Source organism: Terrapene carolina, unplaced genomic scaffold, assembly GCF_002925995.2.
Source record: "Terrapene carolina triunguis isolate 2854851 unplaced genomic scaffold, T_m_triunguis-2.0 Scaffold247, whole genome shotgun sequence".
Classification (NCBI taxonomy): domain Eukaryota; kingdom Metazoa; phylum Chordata; order Testudines; family Emydidae; genus Terrapene; species Terrapene triunguis.
In genome coordinates this window covers 17,485,054-17,504,792 of record NW_020664598.1, presented here as the reverse complement: position 1 = coordinate 17,504,792, position 19,739 = coordinate 17,485,054, and the positions used below count along the sequence as shown (strand labels likewise).

Sequence of the window (19,739 nt, the reverse complement as noted above, 5' to 3'; positions counted from 1 at the left end):
GGCAGGCAAATGGAATGCATGCACATGCATTGGTGGACAAATCCAGGCAATCCAGGAAAAGAAGAACATTGTGAGGGTGCCCTTACCACAGAGGGTATGTGATGCCAGCCAGCCCTGCAAAGTTCTGAGGTGCAGTCTGGTGTATTGAACCATGTAGATGCAAGAGGCTATATATCCCAGAAGCCTCAAACAGTTTTGTGCTGTTGTGCCTGGGTGAGACTTCAAACCTACAGTTAACTGAATTGCCTGGAACCTGAAGTCTGAAAAAGGCCCTGGCTTGCAAACAGTCCAGTACAGCCCCTATAAACTATCCTCTGAACCAGAGAAAGGAGAGACTTTTCTACATTAATTAATAGTCCCAGAGCATTGAAGATTGACTGGATCAGGGCTACACTGCTCTGTATCTGCAGTTTGGAACAGCCCTTGACAAGCCAGTCATGCAGGTAAGAGTAAACTTGAATTCATGATCTTCAGAGGAATGCAGCTGCTACTCCCATGAATTTTGTAAAGACCCTGCATGCTGCTGACAGGCCAAAAGGTAGTACAGTGAACCGGGAATGCTTTTGATTTACCAGAAGCCAGAGGTACTTCCTGTGTGCTTGACTGCAACATGGAAGTAGGCATTCTTTAAGTTGAGGGCAACAAACCAGTCTCCAGGATGAGACTAGAAGCTAGGATGATCATGCAGAACCTTATCTTTTCAAGAATCTATTGAGTTGACAAAAGTCATATTGGTCTGAAAACCACATTCCTCATTTCATCATTGAATTAGGAATTAAAACAAAACCCCTTCCCTCTGATACCACGTGGAATCCACTGTGGCTCCCAACTGAAGTAGACGCTGCACTTGTTGAATGAAGAGCACCTCGCAAGAGGTCTGGAGAAGAGGATAGAAGCAAACTAGAGAGCATCTCACACCTCCTCAGTGCTCAAGACCCACTGGTCCAAATAATTCGGGACCAAGCATTGTGGAAGTGGGACAGTTTAAGAAGGTGAAGGAGTTTGGGTCTGGAGAGATTGAGACTGAAATGACAACCTTGACCAGCCCATCAAAATGACTGCTTTGTACTTCCAGGGTATCTTGAAGGGACTGGAGATGGAGCCAAAGCAGCAGGAGGGGAAGGCTGATGCCGATGTTGAGGAGATGGAGCAGAATACCAGTGCATCTGCTGGGGCTGATAGTGCTGTCTAACTGGGGCAGGTGTGCACAAGCCTAAGGAGTTAAAGGTGGCTTCAGAGTCCTTAACACCACAGAGCTTGCTGTCTATCTGGTTTGAAACTAGTAAAGGATCCTCAAACAGTAAATCCTGGATAGTATTCTGGACTTCATAGGGAAGAACAGAAGACTGCAACCAGATGATCTGTGCTTGGCAACTGCAAAAGCCATGATTCTAGCTACTGAGTCTGCTGTATCCAGTCACACCTGTATTGATGTGCTTGTGACCAGTCTCCTCCCTGGTCAAGGAGGGTAGAACTTCTGCCTTACATTCCTCAGAAGCAGCTCTCAACCGCTCCATGGAGCCCCATAAATTAAAACCCTACCATCCCAGCAGAGCCTTCAAACCCCCATCCAAGAAATCTTTCTGCCAAATAAGTCCAGTCTTTTAGCATCTTTTGATGTGGGGGTGGCAGGTTGGTGCCTTGTCTCTCTCTCTCTCTCTCTCTCTGTCTCATTAGCAGCTATCATGACCAATGAGCCCAATCATGGGTGAGTACAGAGGTACTCAAAACCTTGGGAGGGTACAAAGTATTTTGTTTCTGCCCTTTTTGAGATGGGAGGCAATGAGGATGGAGTCTGCCACAGAGTCTTTATAGGATCCCATACTGCCTCGTTAATTGGCAGAGCCACTCAGATGATAAAATGTCAAGCATTGATGTGAGGACTCCCTGACCTGCACACTCAGGTCTGAAGACACTCTTCAACAACTCCTGATGAACTTTAAAATCATCATCAGGAGGAAGAAGAGAAGTTATCCATGATGAAACAGCTTTATCTGGAGAGGATGAAGAAGAAGCCATGAGTGGAAGGAAGAGAATATCTTCTACCAGCTGTTGCTCTGGCTCTAGGACCATTTCTTGATGCTCAATATCAGGCCTGGTACCAGACTCTGGAGACTGATCTGCCCAGTGCAGAGACTCCTCCTGTTTAGACAAAGGCACCGAGTACACACAGTTAGGGGAAGATCTGGAAGCTGGGGGAACCTCAAAAGGTTCCAAACTGGCCACTGATATGAGGCCAAACCCTACTAGCCTGGCCACATTCCCATGGCAGTTCCCATTGATGGGTTGCAGTGGCAGGCTGGGAGAGAGGATCTGAGGAGACCCGCAGGTCCTGCTTGGGGCTTTGAGACATACCATCCCACCTCTGAGTCTGATGAGGAAGACTCCCCTTCCTCTGACTATGAAGGACTGACCCAGTTTGTGCCAGGGACTGGTGCAGAGAACCTGCTGATCATAGGAGCGTCACCATCATTACAGGTTTCCCCTTGGACAGTACCGAAGGGCTGCCTATGTGGGAAGCAGACTACTGCAGCACCAAAGGTTGAATTGCCTATGCTGGATGCAGTAATGTCATTGAAGGATCCAACTCATGTGGTAATGGACACTAGCACTGACCAGCAGAGCAGATCTTGACTACCCTGGAGGTGTTTGGGGGGCCAACACAGATAGTAGTTTGCAATGCAGATGATGAAAACTGCCACTTCTGGCATGGGGTTTGACAGTGCTCTTTGCAGCACTGGAATCGACTTCTCTAAATTGGTGGCTGAATATTTGAGCTTGGGTTTCTCAGGTGCACTCTACTCAACTCCTTCTCATCCCTCTTAACAGACTTAGAGGGTGAAGACATTTCTCTGGCTGGGGCTTCTTTGTAAGTCTTATTTTTTCCTCAGTAGTGGAAAGGGAGATCAGTGCTGGGAGTCAGATAAAGGTGGAGGCATGCTGCTCACTCAAGTTCCAGCACTTGACAAAGTCAAACTAGGACAGCTCTGAGGGTGGCCTGAGCCCTGCCTTCATCAGAAGAATTTCAGCCTATCCTCCTTCATTATAGGCTTGAACTCCCTGCAAATCTGGCACTGATCTATGTGCCTCACCCAAGCACTTCAGGCAGCTATTGTTTGGGTCACTCACTCACTGGCACAGACTTCAAACAAGAAGCACATATTGAATCAGGTCATGGGGAATACCTCAGTACCATGCACAAAGAAACCACCAGTCCAAAAAAGTTTTTTTTTTTTAAAACAGCTAAGACTTATACTAACCAGACTGATCAAATGAACTATATTATATACACTATTATATACACAAGCTGAGAGAGAGAACAAAAACTGTTTGAACAGGGTTCCAATGACAGTTGCAGGTGGCAAGAAATAACAGGGACAGCTCTGCCCTTTATACCTGCATGCAGTGGCACGTAGCAACAGGGGGAGCTCGAGCTGCCCAACAAGTACTGCTGAAGGAAAAAGTCTGACCACTATATGCACTGGGCACACAGACACCAAGATTTAATTGCACATGTGCAAACACGAAGTGGTAATCCCACTATGTGCCAGATCCCAAATTGCTGTTACAATAAACTGTTGTGTTTAAAGTTTTTTAGAACATGCTATACATTTTATTTTGAGACCATTACACAGGTATTCTAGTATATGACATGGGAGACTGACTAGTGAGAAAAAAGGCAACCTACCTCAGGCTCTCATTTCTTTCTGGGCATGTCAGTTTTGCAAATCTAATGAGGTAGTCTAGTTCTTTAGAAGGCAAATATATTGCACCGTTCAAGCCACCTTTGAAGTCTTTCTGAACATGCTCTTGAGTGAAGTTCTGCAGCACATACTGGACTTGCAGTATTGTACGCAGCTTTTTCTTCTCTGCTTCAAGCTTCATTATAGTATCCCGTCTCTGAGCCTTCCTCTGTGCTTTCAGCAGCTGTTAGAATACAAGAGTGAGTTGGCCCACTAGACAGAGTATGATAACTGATTGGGTGCTGGACTGCAAATTAGAAACTGGAGGGCCAGATTTACAAAGGTAGTTAGGCACCTAAAGATGCACTGAAGTGTTACTGGGATTTACAAAAGCATCTAACCCATATTTAGGCACTTTTGTAAATCACACTAAGCATGTTTCTGAATCTTTAGGTGCCTAAATACCTTTGCAAATCTGACCCTTAGTTTCTAACCCTTCACTTGATGCCAATTTCCTCTTTGGCCTAGACTAAAAGATAAAAAAGTAATCTATAATAAGCCAGTGATGTATTTGATGTTTGCAAGCTATGAAGTTAAATTACTCTGAGTGCTAATCAAAAACATGATTTCAATTGTATCATGAATTCCATATATTCTGCTATGGGAAATTACATCATGAAACAGTGGCATTTTGCCCTTCTCAGCTAGATTTTACATTACTGTAATTACATGTTAAAATATGTAATTATGAATATGCTATACAGTGAATGCAAAAATGGTCAAAAATGCAAGGAAAGGTTTCATATTGTAAATCATATTACTCCTATTTACTACTGAAAGAATACTTCAGTACAGAAGTTCCTAGTTGTCATAATACACCAGAAATCCACAAATACTCGCTTGATTTTCCTGTATTGACACAAAACAAACATTTAATTGCAAGAGTCATAGCAGAAGTCATTTAGGTAACATGTAGTTCCCCAGTGCATTCTGTGACAAGTACCCTCCAACACTTTATGGCACACCTGTATCAAGTTCTGCAGCAAAAAAATTTAGTGATTTCCAAATCATTCCAGAACTACGTAAAAATACACCAAAGTTGCTCTATTTAACTATTGAGCAGTAATATTTGAAGACTTTGATTTGCAGCAGTGTAATAAAGGACCATCACTTAACATGGAAGGGCTACAAGGAGTTATTTTGCCTAGTGCTCACTTCTGGAACATTAAGCCTTAGCAGATTTTTGCAGAACCCAGACTTAGTAAAAAGAAAATAGAAGGAAAACATGAGAATCCAGTGATTATGCTTCAATATAAGGGAATAATTAGCTATTATAGCTTTTAACTCTTCCATGTAAACATCTTGTAATCTAATATACCCCAGGGAAGAACATACAATTACATGCAACAGCAACATGGAGAAGTAAATATTCTTAAAAAACAGGAAAGGCTCTTAAAAACAGTACAAGTTCAATTTGAGTGAAATATACAGAGGAGTACAAGTTACATCCAGAAGTTTAAGAAACTAATAATGACTATAAGAACCCAACTGATGCATGTAGCAACTTCCAAGACTCAAGTACTCTAGAAACAGTCTTTTAACCCTCTGCTTACCATTCACTGTTCTCTCTCACTAGCCTAAGGATTAAGGTGTACCTGAAACCAATACAAATGCAAGAGGAAAGACCTCTAGAAAGACTGCTTAGACCCAGACAATGACAAGACCTGTTTTATGGAACCTTTCATATCCCAGATAAGGCAGGGAGATAGCAGTGCAATGACTAATGAAGTGTAGTATCCTTATCTCACAGCCCTGGATTAGAATTTTTGAAGAGGAGAACATCTGCCAGAACACCAGTAGGCTAACTTCTACTCAAGAGAACCTCAAAGTCTCACCTAATGGGCAAAGGCTTTGTAAAGTGAAGTAACAGTCCCAGTTCTGGAATGTGAGCATTGTGTACGAGCCCCAAATACGGAGTAATTTTGAGTTAGTGTTTTTGGCTCTTCATACCCAATATTTCCATCACTTTTCTGTTTATTTTGTGCCTGAAGCTAAGTCGACTGGCAGGAGTGGAAACTGAGTTCTTTGCCTTTTGCATACGGGTGAAGTAGAATCTAGCTTCTGCAGTGAACTTCTGCACTTGGCCCACTAAGAATTGAGAATTCAGTCCTGAAACTCAGACTGCCAAAAAGGGTGGTTATTGTACAAGTTGATCCTGGTCCACTTGAACCAGAACATCCTGGAGTCATCTAAAGTTGACTGCACTTGGGGTACATATTTGAGCAGTAGTTTTATGAGACTAGATGCTCTTAAATCACTGGCCTTCATGTTCTAGCTACAGTATATAGAAATATCTAAAGTGATCCTATACCTTGACCACATTTTCACCCCTCAAGACAAAATTTCTGCTTTACAGTTACTTATTAGATTGAGGCTATCCTGCTGTTCTACATGTTAATGTTACCTAGCCATAAAATCAAAATTAAAAAGCTAGAAATACAAGCTTTGCATTCTAGAAAATGAAGACTATCTGTAAGTCATGACTACCAGCTCCATCTTTTTAGATTAGTACCTTAGACAAAAGTTCAGAAGCTTTGTGTAACCATGTATCTGATTGTTTTAGAGGTTTAGAGCACAAAAGAGTAGGTTTTACTTACATCTTGGCTAAGTCCAGAAAAAGTCTTTTGAAGCTCCTTGGCAAACTCCAAGTTGTGTAGCACTTCATCATATTTCTCCACTGCCTCCTGCAATAAGCAGATATCAAACTAGCAGTGCATTTATCATAGGATTTAGCCACAGACTAAACATATAACAATTCTCATAGTAAACTTTATTTCAACTGTTAGGCTAAATTATACAGCTTTTATTACAGGTTCAATTTTGTTTATAAGAACATCACCTTTTAAGTAACTTCACATGAAAATGTTTCCTATTGTTACAAGTAACATCCAAGATTACCATACCTGAGGTTAGTAAGAAACTCATTTTTTGGATTGGCTATTGTATAGACACTCACCATTTCCCCATATTCTTAACTGTAAACTCTCCAGGGCAGGGGCTGTCCCTTCATACAGGTTTGTAGGACGCTTAGTGCGATGCTACGTTATCCTGACTGGGAAGTTTGGGCACTATCAAATTTGTATTATTCATCTTTCCCTTTAGTTTACGTCAGAGCCACAGTGAGAGAAAAATGCATCAAGATACAAAAGCAATTTCATACCCACAGAAGCTCACAAGGGAACAGTATCTGAAGCTACTTTTAACTTCTTCAAATTAACTCACGTTATGTCCCTTTAAAAAGGTGTACAATACAGCTAACTTCATGTTCATAGAATGCTTTTGGAAATTAGTCTACTTATAGAAGTCACACCTGGAAAAGGAATTCCTGTCTGCTTCTCTAACACCTCTAACCAAAGTTTAGTTCTCATTCGAGACTAGATAATGGAGCTTCTCTGAAATAATCACTTTTAAGGTACACTGTCTGGTTGTTGAACTCCCAAGTCTATGTTTCATGAAACTTGTTTACTGCAACCCCAATAGTATGAATTGTGAAGTTTTATTAAGTTTCATAAGTGCTTTGGAGATAGTAATACCTGCAATATTTCTAAATTAAACATGACAGCATTTTGCTATTACATGAGACCCAGAGTGAAAACAGTTAGTCTAGACCAGGGGTCGGCAACCTTTCAGAAGTGGTGTGCTGAGTCTTCATTTATTCACTCTAAGGCCTGGTCTACACTACCCCCCCACTTCGGACTAAGGTACGCAAATTCAGCTACGTTAATAACGTAGCTGAATTCGAAGTACCTTAGTCCGAACTTACCGGGGGTCCAGACGGGGCAGGAAGGCTCCCCTGTCGATGCCGCGTACTCCGCTCGCCGAGCTGGAGTACCGGCGTCGACGGCGAGCACTTCCGGGATCGATCCAGGACACTTCCGGGATCGATCCGGGGTCGATTTATCACGTCTTAACCAGACGCGATAAATCGATCCCAGAACATCGATTGCCTGCCGCCGGACCCTCCGGTAAGTGTAGACGTACCCTAATTTAAAGTTTCATGTGCCAGTAATACCTTCTAAAAACATTAAAATGTCTCTTTCTACAAGTCTATAATATATAACTAAACTATTGTTGTATGTAAAGTAAATAAGGTTTTTAAAATGTTTAAGAAGCTTCATTTAAAATTAAATTAAAATGCAGGGCCCCCCGGACCTGTGGCCAGGATCCAGGCAACGTGAGTGCCACTGAAAATCAGCTTGCGTGCCGCCTTTGGCACATGTGCCATAGGTTGCCTACCCCTGGTCTAGACTATTGGTAATATATAATGTGAAGCTTTAAAGTTGGATTAAAGGGATGCTGTCAAGTCAGTTGTAGAGCACCTCAACTTGGAGCCTGTGTTCTTTGTATTCTTTACAATCTCAGTTCAGTTAACTCCTCCAAGAAAATATGTAGAAGAGTAAAAGATTAAGTGTTGGTTAGACTTGGGTCAGATATTTACCAAGGCAAGAAGCATTTTGAATTAGAAGAGCTAGTATATAGCCATCAATTGTACTTGCATAAAAGTAAGCAGTCCTTTCCTTTTAGGCACCAGTTTAATTGTGTTCAACAATTTAAAACAGAGCACAGAAAATATCTGGGAAATTTTACTTTAGCTTCAATTTGAATTTCTGCCCATAATTTTAAGAGATGTCACTTTTTAAACCAACTGTTTAATTCTGACGACTTCACTTAAGGCAAGAATTTTAAGACCAGGCCCTAATAGGCCAAATTTGATCATATTATATCAATGTCATGCTCATATGTAATAGCCAATTTCCAATTAGAAATATGATTTTAAGTGGATCCTTAATCACTTAATCTTTTCAAAAAGATGCTACAGGTCTGTCTCATCTTACGTGGGGGTTCCGTGCCGCGGTTAGCACGTAAAGCGAAAACCGCGTATAGCCAAAACCCCATTGAGTTTAATGGCGGGCGGAATCGCCTGCACTACAGGTATAATATTAAAACTGTTTTTCTCTTCTCTTTTTGTTTTTGTCGGCCATGTAAAGTTGAAATCGCGCATGTTAAATGCACATAAGATGCGACAGACCTGTACTACTACAACACTATAGTACTTGCCTTTGACAGAAATGAGTTCTCCAAGCAAATACCAGTTAATTTAACACTGATGCCCCTACTTGGTTTCCACTCAGCATGAAGTAGAGTTCTCGAACTCAAGTTTGAGACAGTTTGTTTTGAAACTAGCCGCCATCATGACTGTCTCTAAAATTAATCTCGGAACAAATAGTAGAATTTGAACATAGTAGAAGTTGCAATGTAAACTGTACCTCCTGCCCTAATCTAATACATTAGAGGCACATGCAAACACATTAACTATAAGCAAGAAGGAAACAAGTTTTATTATAGGTTGCACAATAAATTTAAATACAAGAAACTGAAATGTTAATCTTATTTATTACAATAGCACCTTGGAGCCCTAGTCACGTAGAAGTGTACAAGACACCAGGCTGAATGGCTTACAGTACTTCGGGCTAATTTGTAGTCAATAAGTGGCTCCTCATCTTCCTTTTTGAGAAATCATACTAGAGTCATTAGAAAAGTAAGTTTAACATTGATAATTTCTTGTGTAATATACTGGGAGCTAACATTTGAGGTCTCTTGAAAACTAGATTAAATGTAATCTGCGTATTTAAGAGATAAAGAGCTAGAGTGGCAGCATTGAAAGTCTGTTCAGCCTGCAGAGCAGTTAAGGTACAGGCAACCACAAACTCTTTTGATCCATAGGGAGCTACAGATCACCACCTGGAGTGAATTTTCCCCACAAATTAGGGCTCAGTCTTCCCAAGCTAGTGAATACTAAATGCATGTTTCATTTCAGAAATGACAGACTTGGCCCATGAATAACAGAAGAGATTAATTTGAAAGTAACAGTCCCTGGTGAAGCAAGCTGATTATCATATGCACACTTGTTCAGAAAGTGGGGAGCATGACAGATCCTTAAATGAGCCTGATTGGTCCCTTAGGGTATACAATATTGGGGTGATGCATGGCTGACTGTAAAAGCTGCCCTCCTCCAGAGGTGGAGTAGCCAGGATGAAAGGGGAGCACTCATCACACACAATATTAGTATTTATGAAAATTCCATCCAAGAAACTCAGATGTGAGCTTCTCTCAATCCTCTTGCTGCAGGGGAAGAGGAAATTTTCCCTGAAAGGGAATGTTAGCATGAGGTTGGTGTAGGACAGCTTTTTACATTTAATATAAAAAGTTATACTATGGTTAAAGCTTGTTACACAAAATGCTCTGTCATATTTGATACAGGCTTTCCCAGTACTTCAGTCATCTTAGTCTTCTGGTTTTTAGTTGTCTATTAAAGACCTATAGTGAGACTGAATTTTTTTTAATTCTCATTTTTAAATTACTGAAAGTGTTAAAAAGGCCACTTCTAAACTAACATTAGGTTAACAGTGTAACTTAAAATGTTGACATCACTATATTTGCATCTCAGATTGAAAAATGAAAGTCAGTGGTTTTAGTTTCACTTGTCTAGTCATTTTCAGATTCAGTGTTGTAATGTGCAAGTTGCAAATAATGCAAGGGGATTATTTACATATTAGTAGTATTACTAGGAGCGCTATATGTTCCCTTCCTCATTCCACAGCCTAAATTTTCTATCTAGATACAGCCCCTTAAGGTGCCACAAGTACTCCTGTTCTTTTTGCGGATACAGACTAATACGGCTGCTACTCTGAAACCCCTTAAAAGTGTTTCCAGGACCACCCTCAAAATATATCTGGCTACTGAATCCTAAAGAAGAAAACAGGAAGAGTAGAAGCGGTTCCTCAAGAGCCCAGTCCTGCTCAATAGCCTCAACTCCAATTAATCTCAATGGAAACAGTGCTCAGCAACTCTAATCTTGCATTAACAGCAGGCTCTAGCCCACACAACTCCAAGTGTAACTGAAACAATTTGATAGACATAAGAGGTCTATTTTTCACTTCAGACAATGAAATCTCATCTATTCCATTTCTAGTATGTTTTTAGAATAAAAAAGGTTAGAAAGACAAGATTAAATGCATTTGGTAATGATTATTAATTGCGGAATGGTCTTCATTCTAGCAGGCTTTGTACCATAAAATTATTTGCATGTATATATTACTTAAAACAGTGGTTTTCAAACTTTTTTTCTGGCGACCCAGTTGAAGAAAATTGTTGATGCCCGTAACCCAACAGAGCTGGGGGATGAAGGGTTTGGAGTGTGGGAGGGGGCTCTGGGCAGGGGGTTGGGGTGCAGGAGGTGGCCAGGGCTCTGGGCTGAGGGTGCAGGCTCTGGAGTGGGGCCAGGGATGAGGGGTTTGGGGTACAGGAAAGAGCTCTGGGTTTGGGGGGCTCACGGCTGGGGCAGGGGATTGGGGCACAGGGTTACCTCCGGCAGCTCCCAGTCAGTGGCGCAGCTAGGGTGCAGAGGCAGGCTTCCCTCCTGTCCTGGAACCACAGACCAGAAGTGGCTTCTAGGTGAAGGCGGCTCTTGCCTGCAGGCACTGCCCCCCCCCCCCACGCTGCTCCCATTGGTTGGGAACCAGCCAATGGGAGTGCAGACCCGGTGTTCAGGGTGGGGGCAATGTGTGGAGCCCCATGGCCCCCTCACCTAGGAGCCAGACTGGCTGCTGGCCCCTTCCGGGGCACAGCACAATGTCGGAACAGGTAGGGACTAGCCTGCCTTAGCTGGGCAGCACTGCCGATAGGACTTTTAATGGCCCGGTCAGCAGTGCTGACACAACCCAGTCCCAGAGCTGGCTCTAGGCACCAGCAAAACAAGCTGGTGCTTGGGGCGGCACATTTTTAGAGGCAGCATGGCCGGCGCCAGAATGCTGCCCCTAAAAATGTGCCCCGGCCGCCTTAGCTCACCTCCGCTGCTGCTGCCACGGCGCGCAAATCAGCTGTTTTGCGCGCCGCGGCCGCTCGGGGTCTCCCCCTCCCTCCCAGGCTCTCAAACCTGGGAGGGAGGGGGAGACTCCGAGTGGCCGCGGCGTGGGCACCGCTTCTCCCCCTCCCTCACTCCCTCCTAGGCTTGAGAGCCTGGGGAAGGAGGCAGGGATGGGGATTTGGGGAAGGGGCGGAGTTGAGGCGGGGCCGGGGGTGGGGTAATTAAAAAACGGGGGGGGGGGCGGCCAAAATTGTTTTTGCTTTGGGCAGCAAAAATCCTAGAGCCAGCCCTGCCCAGGTCCCACAGTTTCAAAACCACTGACTTAAAAGAAACATTGTATGTTTTGTCCATCACTTGTTTTCAATTATAAGCAATTCAGGACAGGAACTTTTTGTTGACAGAATATAGTAAGCATTACTGAAATACAAGTATTGTTTATCTGAAGCTGCTGCACTGAGACACTAGGGCTAAGAGTTAGATGTGGTATTTGATACATAACCCAAGAAGCAGAAATTTAATAAGCACTGCCATGAAGAATGACAATTCTGGTACCTTTGTCACCAGTTTGCTAAATATCTTTTAGCCATAATTTTAAAGAGGGATTGTTATTTACTACATAATTCTAAATTGACCATTCAGATGGTGAAAGTGATAAACCAAAGGGTCTAGTTTAACAAGCCCTCAATTTTGATTTTTTCTCCCTCCCTTTACTGGTCTACACTCCCCATATCATAGAAGATTGAACTAGCCAGTTAAGGAGATTAACAAAAGAATGCATGCCTTTAGGAATTTTTGAACTAGTTACACAAGTTCTAGAATCAATCTTATTGAGGGCAGAGCAGTGAAAATGGCACTAGACACTAACCAAAGAATGATGTTTGCCTTTTAAAAGAGGCAACATGATATTTCTACTAAATAAATTAAAGCTAGTTTCCTGAACTAGGTCACCTATAACTAACTCGCAGTGTTCCCATTACATTTCTTAGTGTAACTTTTGATCTGACATTCTACATGTCAGCATGCTGCCACCTATTTTGATCAGAAAAATACCAACAGCATTTAACATGGGACAGTTAAAAAAAAATATATATGCCAAGGGTTGTATTTCTCAGCCTTCTACGGATTGTGTCCGGTTTCCCTTTGCAGCAGTATCTATGTCCTCCATTAGACCAGTAACTCAGCTGGCTTCCTATATAAAGGCGTTAACTGTTGTGGCACAACAAGAGTCCAGTGGCATCAATGAAGGCTCCACCTGGACTCCTTTCTCCCAATGGAAGATATTCACTGATCACACTGGGACAACCACCCATAACTCTGCTCCTGACCTTTAGGCCAATAGGCTACCTTGGGATAATTCTGCTGCCAAGGCTATATGGACTGCCTCAGGAATGCTTTGATGCCTCAGGGGACTTGTCTACACTGAAGTTATACCATGTTAGAACACAACCTTGAAGAGATCAGAAAACAAGACATTAGGATTACTTTAACACTAGGCTTAATTTAAGGTTAGCCATGACCAGCTAATATCGGTTGGATCACAGTTAAAATCACTGACCCTGTCTACACCAAGTGCTAAGCCATATTTATCATGTTTTAGAAAAACAACAAGGAGTCTGGTGGCACCTTATAGACTAACAGATTTATTTGGGCATAAGCTTTTGTGGGTAAAAACCTCACTTCTTCGGATGCATCCGTCTTTACAAAAACAACAAGGAGTCTGGTGGCACCTTAGATACAGACTAACACGGCTACCCCCTGATACTTATGTTTTAGTTACCACAACTGAGGGTTATGTTTTAACATGATGTAATTTCCCCAAGGTAGACAAACCCTTTTATGGATACCACCCCAAAGATTGCAGATGACAGGTTGAAAGCATAACAGGCACTTAGTGACAGGTGGAGATCATGTGCTTAAAGAAATGGAACTTGGCACCTGCTCTGGAATGATCTTTGTTTACTTCAATACACAATTTGAAAGTTAAAACAGGATAAATTTTTAGGGCAACCCACAAATGTCACTTTTCAGCTTGTCTACAACAAGAAAGCCTATTTCATTTTGCTTTATGAATACCATTATGCAAGCTTTCTGGTGGTGCTTAGCAATGCTAGCTTTATAGAAGTTGCCACAACAGTTCTGCAATAGGATTCCTCAGCAACTTCACCCTCATCTTCAACATGTTTGAAGCTTTCAAATGTTACCCTACACAAAACTATTTACCAAGACAGGTAAGCAAACTCACCAACTGGTCCTGATTGAGGGCTTCTCCCTTCTTCAGGCGATCCCTGTAGTCTTCAAGTTTGAGCTATGAAGAAAAGATTTACCATTATACATACATCATGGAAAGAAATTCAGCTTTCCCATGTATATCCTGGGCTTAAGCTGACATGCTGCAGCTAAAAATAATGTCACTGGTTCTGTCCATTTTTCCCCATCAAATTCAAGCTTCTCTTTCAAGGCACTGCACAACTCTGCCTATATTTAAGCCATTACTACCTACTTTATGGCCTGCCATTTCTTCTTGTCTTGTCTCTTTGGTCTCACTTGCATGGTCATGCCTTTCATATTGCTTCCTAGGCCTTTAACTAGCTTCCTTTATCTGTAACATAGGTACCTTGACTCCTTCAAATCCCTCCTTTCAGAGTGCTACTTTTGTCTAGCTCTCCATAGCTGAACTACACTCCAGTACAGGCTCCTATTCTGACTACCTTATTCTCAGACCAAAAAACCCAAAGGTCTTTCAAGGTGCTATATGCAGTATATTTAGAATCTTAGCTTTTATAATCCTCATCCTGCCCTTTCCTCCCTCATGATTACCTTGTATCTAGTTTAGCTTAGAAAGATATTCAGTGCAGGGACTACGCGTTATTTCTGCTACATTCCTGACTAATCTTTGTAGCTTTTAGTATATAATGAATTACTTTTTCATTAGCCTCATTAATTTTTGCAAACTTAGACTTGCACAAGTTAAGAAATTCAGCAATACGAACCACAGTAATGAATACTACCCCTTGAGGGTATGCAGCCAAATAAAACATTAACTACTTATATGTACCTACTATGAGCATAAGCAGCTAAGGAAAAGAATGCATCCTCTTAACTATTTGAATATTAATTTATACTGATTTTTGCACAACTGTGAGAGGCCCTACTGTAATGTACATGCAAGGGAAGAATCAAGGATACCAGGGAAATACCAAGGTTAAATTTATTTGTGCAGCTGGAATACCACTGTAAAGTATGTGGAATTGCTTTAAAGAAATTAAAGCTACTGGAGGAAAAACTCCAACAGAAAGGAAGAGCACTAGGTTGATGCCTAACGCATGAGCTACGCATATCCCATGTTATTTAGCCAAATACAGGTTTGAAGTAAAAGGTATTTTAGAGCACAAAAATATGAAAAGTTTGAACTCTGGTGCAAAAAAACCCAAACATCAAGCTGATTTTCAATGAACTTATAGAAAAAGATTCTTCCCAAGTGTTTGAAAACAGTTTGAGAATGCAAGTGCCATCTCAATCAAACATTTCAGTTGCTATGAATTATCCAGTTGTCTGAATTCCTAATTTAAGATTTGTCTGACATTCACCTACACTAAGCCACAAAAAAGTGCACCTCTTGAGTCCTTCAAAGTGACAGCTCCTTTACAGACTGCTAAGCTTTTTAATAGAGCCTTCAAAATTTTTAAAATCAAAATGACAGATGAAAAGCTGAATAATTTTTTGCAAGATTCTACATGCCTCTAAAGTCCAGACCTCAAACTCTATAAAAACTGAAGTGCAATACATATTTAATATGACCTTGCACTTATGAGTCAGAGGAAGCAATTTTATTAATCTGTTCTTTTACATGCATCACTGGATTTTAATATTAGATGCCTATAATCAATACAAGTAGAATACGAAGTTTTCCACAAGTCTGATTATGGGTTAGATTTTAACTAAACTAATTCTATTTGTAAATCCAATTTCATCCATTAAAGGGGTATTCTCTTGCACACTAGTCAAGCTTTGAAAACTACAACAGCTGTACAGCAAAACCAACTACTGCAGAAAACAAATGAGGTTTGAAGTTGACTTATCCAGCCATCTACATACATTTACTCTGCTTCCATATTTGAGACACAAACATATGCAATTTTAAACACAACTAATCTGATACCTCTTTTCAAATATATCTAAACAAAACCCAAAATGTACAAAAATCAACAGTGCTCTATATTACTCTGATAAAATCCCAAACAGAGGATACCTTATTGAGAACTGCTGCTGAATATGAACTGGTTTTATTGATCTTTTTATACTAGCTGCAACAAACCCATTATGTTATATACTCTACAGGTATGCAAAATAGATTCTTATAGCAGGATTTAAAGTTTACTATTGAGGAGCTGTAACTTAAACTTGATATTTAATTATCAATTTCTTCAGCATAGCAAAGAAATAAGTTACCTTCTTTTTCTCAATATTCCTGATCTTGTGTTTGAGACAGATAAATCCATTATCAATGTAAGTCTCATATGCCTGGGAAGGAGTGGCAGCAGAGTTCAGAGAAGACTGCAGGGGGCTCAGGGGGGGCTGATTCTCCCCAGGTTGACCAGAGGTCACCTGCTGCTTGGCCGGCTTCATGCTTTTGTCCTCCCCCCCTTCCGAGTGGCCTGAAGGCGACGGGCAACGGAGAGGGGATTGGGAAAGCTGCACCATTGAAACGGATGGGCCTGCCAAAAAAAAGTGGGTTGTTTAGCTCTCTTCCTCTTTCCTAGGGCTATAGCATTTGTATTAGTAAGTATTTACACTAATAAAACCTTAAAACATGAAATAAAGACCCATATAAAAATCAGCATAGAATCTTCCCCATCTCTTCTCCCTCATTCCCTTGAGAATATCAGAAGCAGGAATTCCAAACCAAGGAAAACTTTACATGGTATAGATCTCCCCACCCATCCAGATAACAGAAATCTTTCACACAGGCAGTATTAGGCAGTGCCCGGGGATGATTCCAGAAACACGAGTGGCCATGTAAAAACTAGGCCAGTTCCCTGCACTCATCACAGAGGGAAAAACTGCAAGTAAGCAACTGCAGATTCCACTCCCACCTGCCAACACAAACATGCATTTAACTGGTGTAACTGAGGATTCAGTCTCCTCCCTCCCAACTCCTATTAAAGTGGTTTGATGCAGTTCTCGCCTTACCTTCATGACCTTATAAGCAACCCAAGAAAACATTTGGATAAAACAATGCACATTTTAAAAGCCAAATGATTAGAGGCAGAGGAGTTGCCTAATAAAAGGAAAGCTTTAGCCCTAAAGCCAAAGCAGCAGCAACATCCTTGAGAAAGAATCAGCCTACATCCACAGCCCAAGAATATCTTTAGGCTGCAACAAGAAAACAAGTTTGGGGGGAGGAAAAGGGATTTAACCTTGAAAGCAGTAGGCATTTCTATACAACATTCGCAACCTACAGGTCTTTAGTAATGACCGATCACGCTCATTCTTAACTTTGCCTGTAACCACCAGGCCAAGCCCTGGTAAGGGAAGGGGCTCACACAGGAAGCCCAAACTGAATTTATAGGGAAAGCAGCAGATTTCCCTTCCCTTATCATTCCTTTCTCAAGCCACCTGCAACAGAGTTGGGGGGTGCAAAGTACCAGCTGATATTAAGCACCACTGCTCCCCCCATGACGATCTACAGGGCTAAGAGGGAAACTTGCAATCGTACATGCGCTTGTTGTCAGCGCCTGCCACAAAAGGGTGCCAAGGGGGGGCAGTTTAAAGGGGGGCTGCTTTGTCCCCCCCAGCCCTGGGCTCACACCCATCCCACAACACTAGAGGGGGAGGAGAGAGGAAGCCTCGATAGCCGGTGCCGCCACCCCCCTCATCATCAACACACGGGACCCCACGGAGCCCTTCCCCTGGAACGGGAAACTTGAGCGCAAGGCACAGCTGCAGGACGCCCCACCGCATCCCTGGTGCGGGGCGGGCAGAGCCGAGCTCCAGCAGCCCCTGTGCGCGCGGGGCGGGCGACACCCAACGCTCGGGGGGCTGCGAAGGAGCGCGCGGGGGTCCGGGGACAGGAGCCCCGGGATCGCCGGGGGGGGGGGGGGCGCGGGGAGAAGATGCTTCTGCAGCCGCCGCCGCCATCCCCACCCATAGCGCCAGGCACCGGCCGCTGCAGCTGGCTCCGGGATTCAGCAGCGCCGCCGCCTGAGTCCGCTGCTGCCACCGCGGGGCTGAGGCGGACGCTGCTGCTGCGGCGACGCCGGAGCCGGCGCTATAAGCCCCTCCCCGCGCCCCCTCACCTCACTAGCCGAACAGGCTCCGGCCCGCCCTGCTGCCCGCCTCTCCCCTTATATACCCTCCTCCCGCCCCGCCGGCCGGGAGAAACGAGGGAAGGGGCGGAGCCTACATGTGAGGTCACCGCCCTCCTTCCAATCGCCGGCTCCTCTCGCCCGCCCATCTGCCCCGTCCCTCCGGCCCCCACCACGCGCCCTCCTCGCCCCCCACGTGACGGGTGGACCGTTATTGGGGGGCGGAGGGAGGGGCATGGCACCCACCACCTTTTTCATTCCCCTGCATCTCCTATGGGGTAGTGGGGGGCGGGGCTACAGCTCTTGGCTCTGCTCCCTGCCAGCTGGTGGGAGCTGGGTGTAATGAGTTGGGTGGGTCTCAGCCTGCTGCCCAGTATTGCACAAATCAGCACGCATGGCCCCTTAGCTGGCAGCAGCCTCAGCAGAGCGCCCAGGACAGAGGGACTGTGCAGTGCAGAAAAGGACCTTAGCTCCATGACATCCTCCACAGGGAAGAAAAGTAACAATTGAATGTCATGCAATGACTAGGACTCATGACTCTTGTGTGAGTCCAAGTGGCTCCTTCCCTATAGCACAGTCCATGTGCATGAGCAACTTACCTCAGGAGATTATGACATATACTCCAATTCTATTCTATAAAGGCTCAAATATGAAATGGAGGTGTCCTTTCTACACAAGTTCAGCCTATTACAGTGATGGGACCAGGCACAAAGTTCCTCTCTGAGGGCCTTTGAATTTGGGATTTTGCCTCATGCCCATTTCTAATGGCAGCTAAATTGCTTTCCTACCAAGGAGAGATTCATCCAGGTCAGAATGGAGCCTCATAGTGAAACTTTTACTGTTGCTGATCATCTGTATGGGAAGGATAGATGTGTCTTATATACATAGGACCCAATCATACAAGCACTAATTAGCTGGAGCAGTGCTTATTATTGTGAGTAGCCCCACCAAGTAAATTAAAATTGAAAATAAATAATAAAAGTCACAAAGTTAAATAACATTCATTTGTTAATCTCTGACAATGTGATCGGGGCTGTACAATGGATAAAAATCCAACCTCTACCTCATATAGTTTGCAATCTTGCAATGGAATAGACAAGGAAAAATGAAGAAGACAGAACACTCCAGGAAGCCCAGAGGGATAAGCTGAAGTTACATTCTCTGTGGTTCACTTTTTGTCGGCACCACCTGAAAAAGTAATGAATAGTACAGAGAGAGAGGGTGAAATAAAGAGGTATAAACAAGAGATTTGTTTAAAAAAGATGGAGAGTCAATAAGGATTCAAGAAGGTTTTTCCAGACCGGTCTTTCAGATATTATGTTGGACAGGTGCCACTTTGTTTCTCTAATATAGAGGAACTGCAGAAAAGGAGGCTATCACACAACTGAGAGATTGTGTAGAGAAGTAGGAGGTTGGTGCTGGATGATCAGAGAGAGAGTAGGAGAATAGAAAACATAGACCCCAATCCTGGAAAGAGGTCCGCTCACACAGATCCAATGGCAGGATCTGCAGAGTTGCCAGCTCTTTTATCACACATCTTGTATATTTGGTGTTTTTTCTTAGAACCCAAGCTCCTGGAGTCAAATGATTACATGAGAATCTCAGCGGTCATTTAAATAAAAAGCAAATATCTATCCTTCATGGTTGTGGAGAAAAGCTTGAAAATATGACCCGACCCATAAAAAGATCCCCTTTTTTTCATTGTTAGAAATCTCATGATTTTTAAGTCAATCTCATTATTTTGGGGAGCCTGACTCAAGATTTTTGAATGTTTGGGGTTGGCAATACTGGATCCATGCCTTAAGATTTTCCTTTCTGGATAAG

At 43.0% G+C, this 19,739-nt stretch overlaps 1 protein-coding gene across 4 annotated transcripts in view; it reads right to left on the bottom strand.

The window, feature by feature from the left end:
* The window catches only part of CAPRIN2 (caprin family member 2), a 63,258-nt gene extending 45,460 nt beyond the window's left edge, over window positions 1-17,798 (bottom strand). For all 4 annotated transcript variants that reach the window (XM_026657532.2, XM_026657533.2, XM_026657534.2 and 1 more), the window contains exons 1-5: window positions 17,755-17,798; window positions 16,060-16,325; window positions 13,853-13,915; window positions 6,341-6,427; window positions 3,689-3,927 (exon numbers count right to left, since the gene is read on the bottom strand). In XM_026657532.2, the coding sequence (XP_026513317.1) occupies window positions 3,689-3,927; window positions 6,341-6,427; window positions 13,853-13,915; window positions 16,060-16,325; window positions 17,755-17,758 (659 nt within the window). In that variant the 5' untranslated portion in view covers window positions 17,759-17,798. The remainder of the gene's footprint in view (window positions 1-3,688; window positions 3,928-6,340; window positions 6,428-13,852; window positions 13,916-16,059; window positions 16,326-17,754) is intronic.
* Window positions 17,799-19,739: the final 1,941 nt, after the last annotated feature.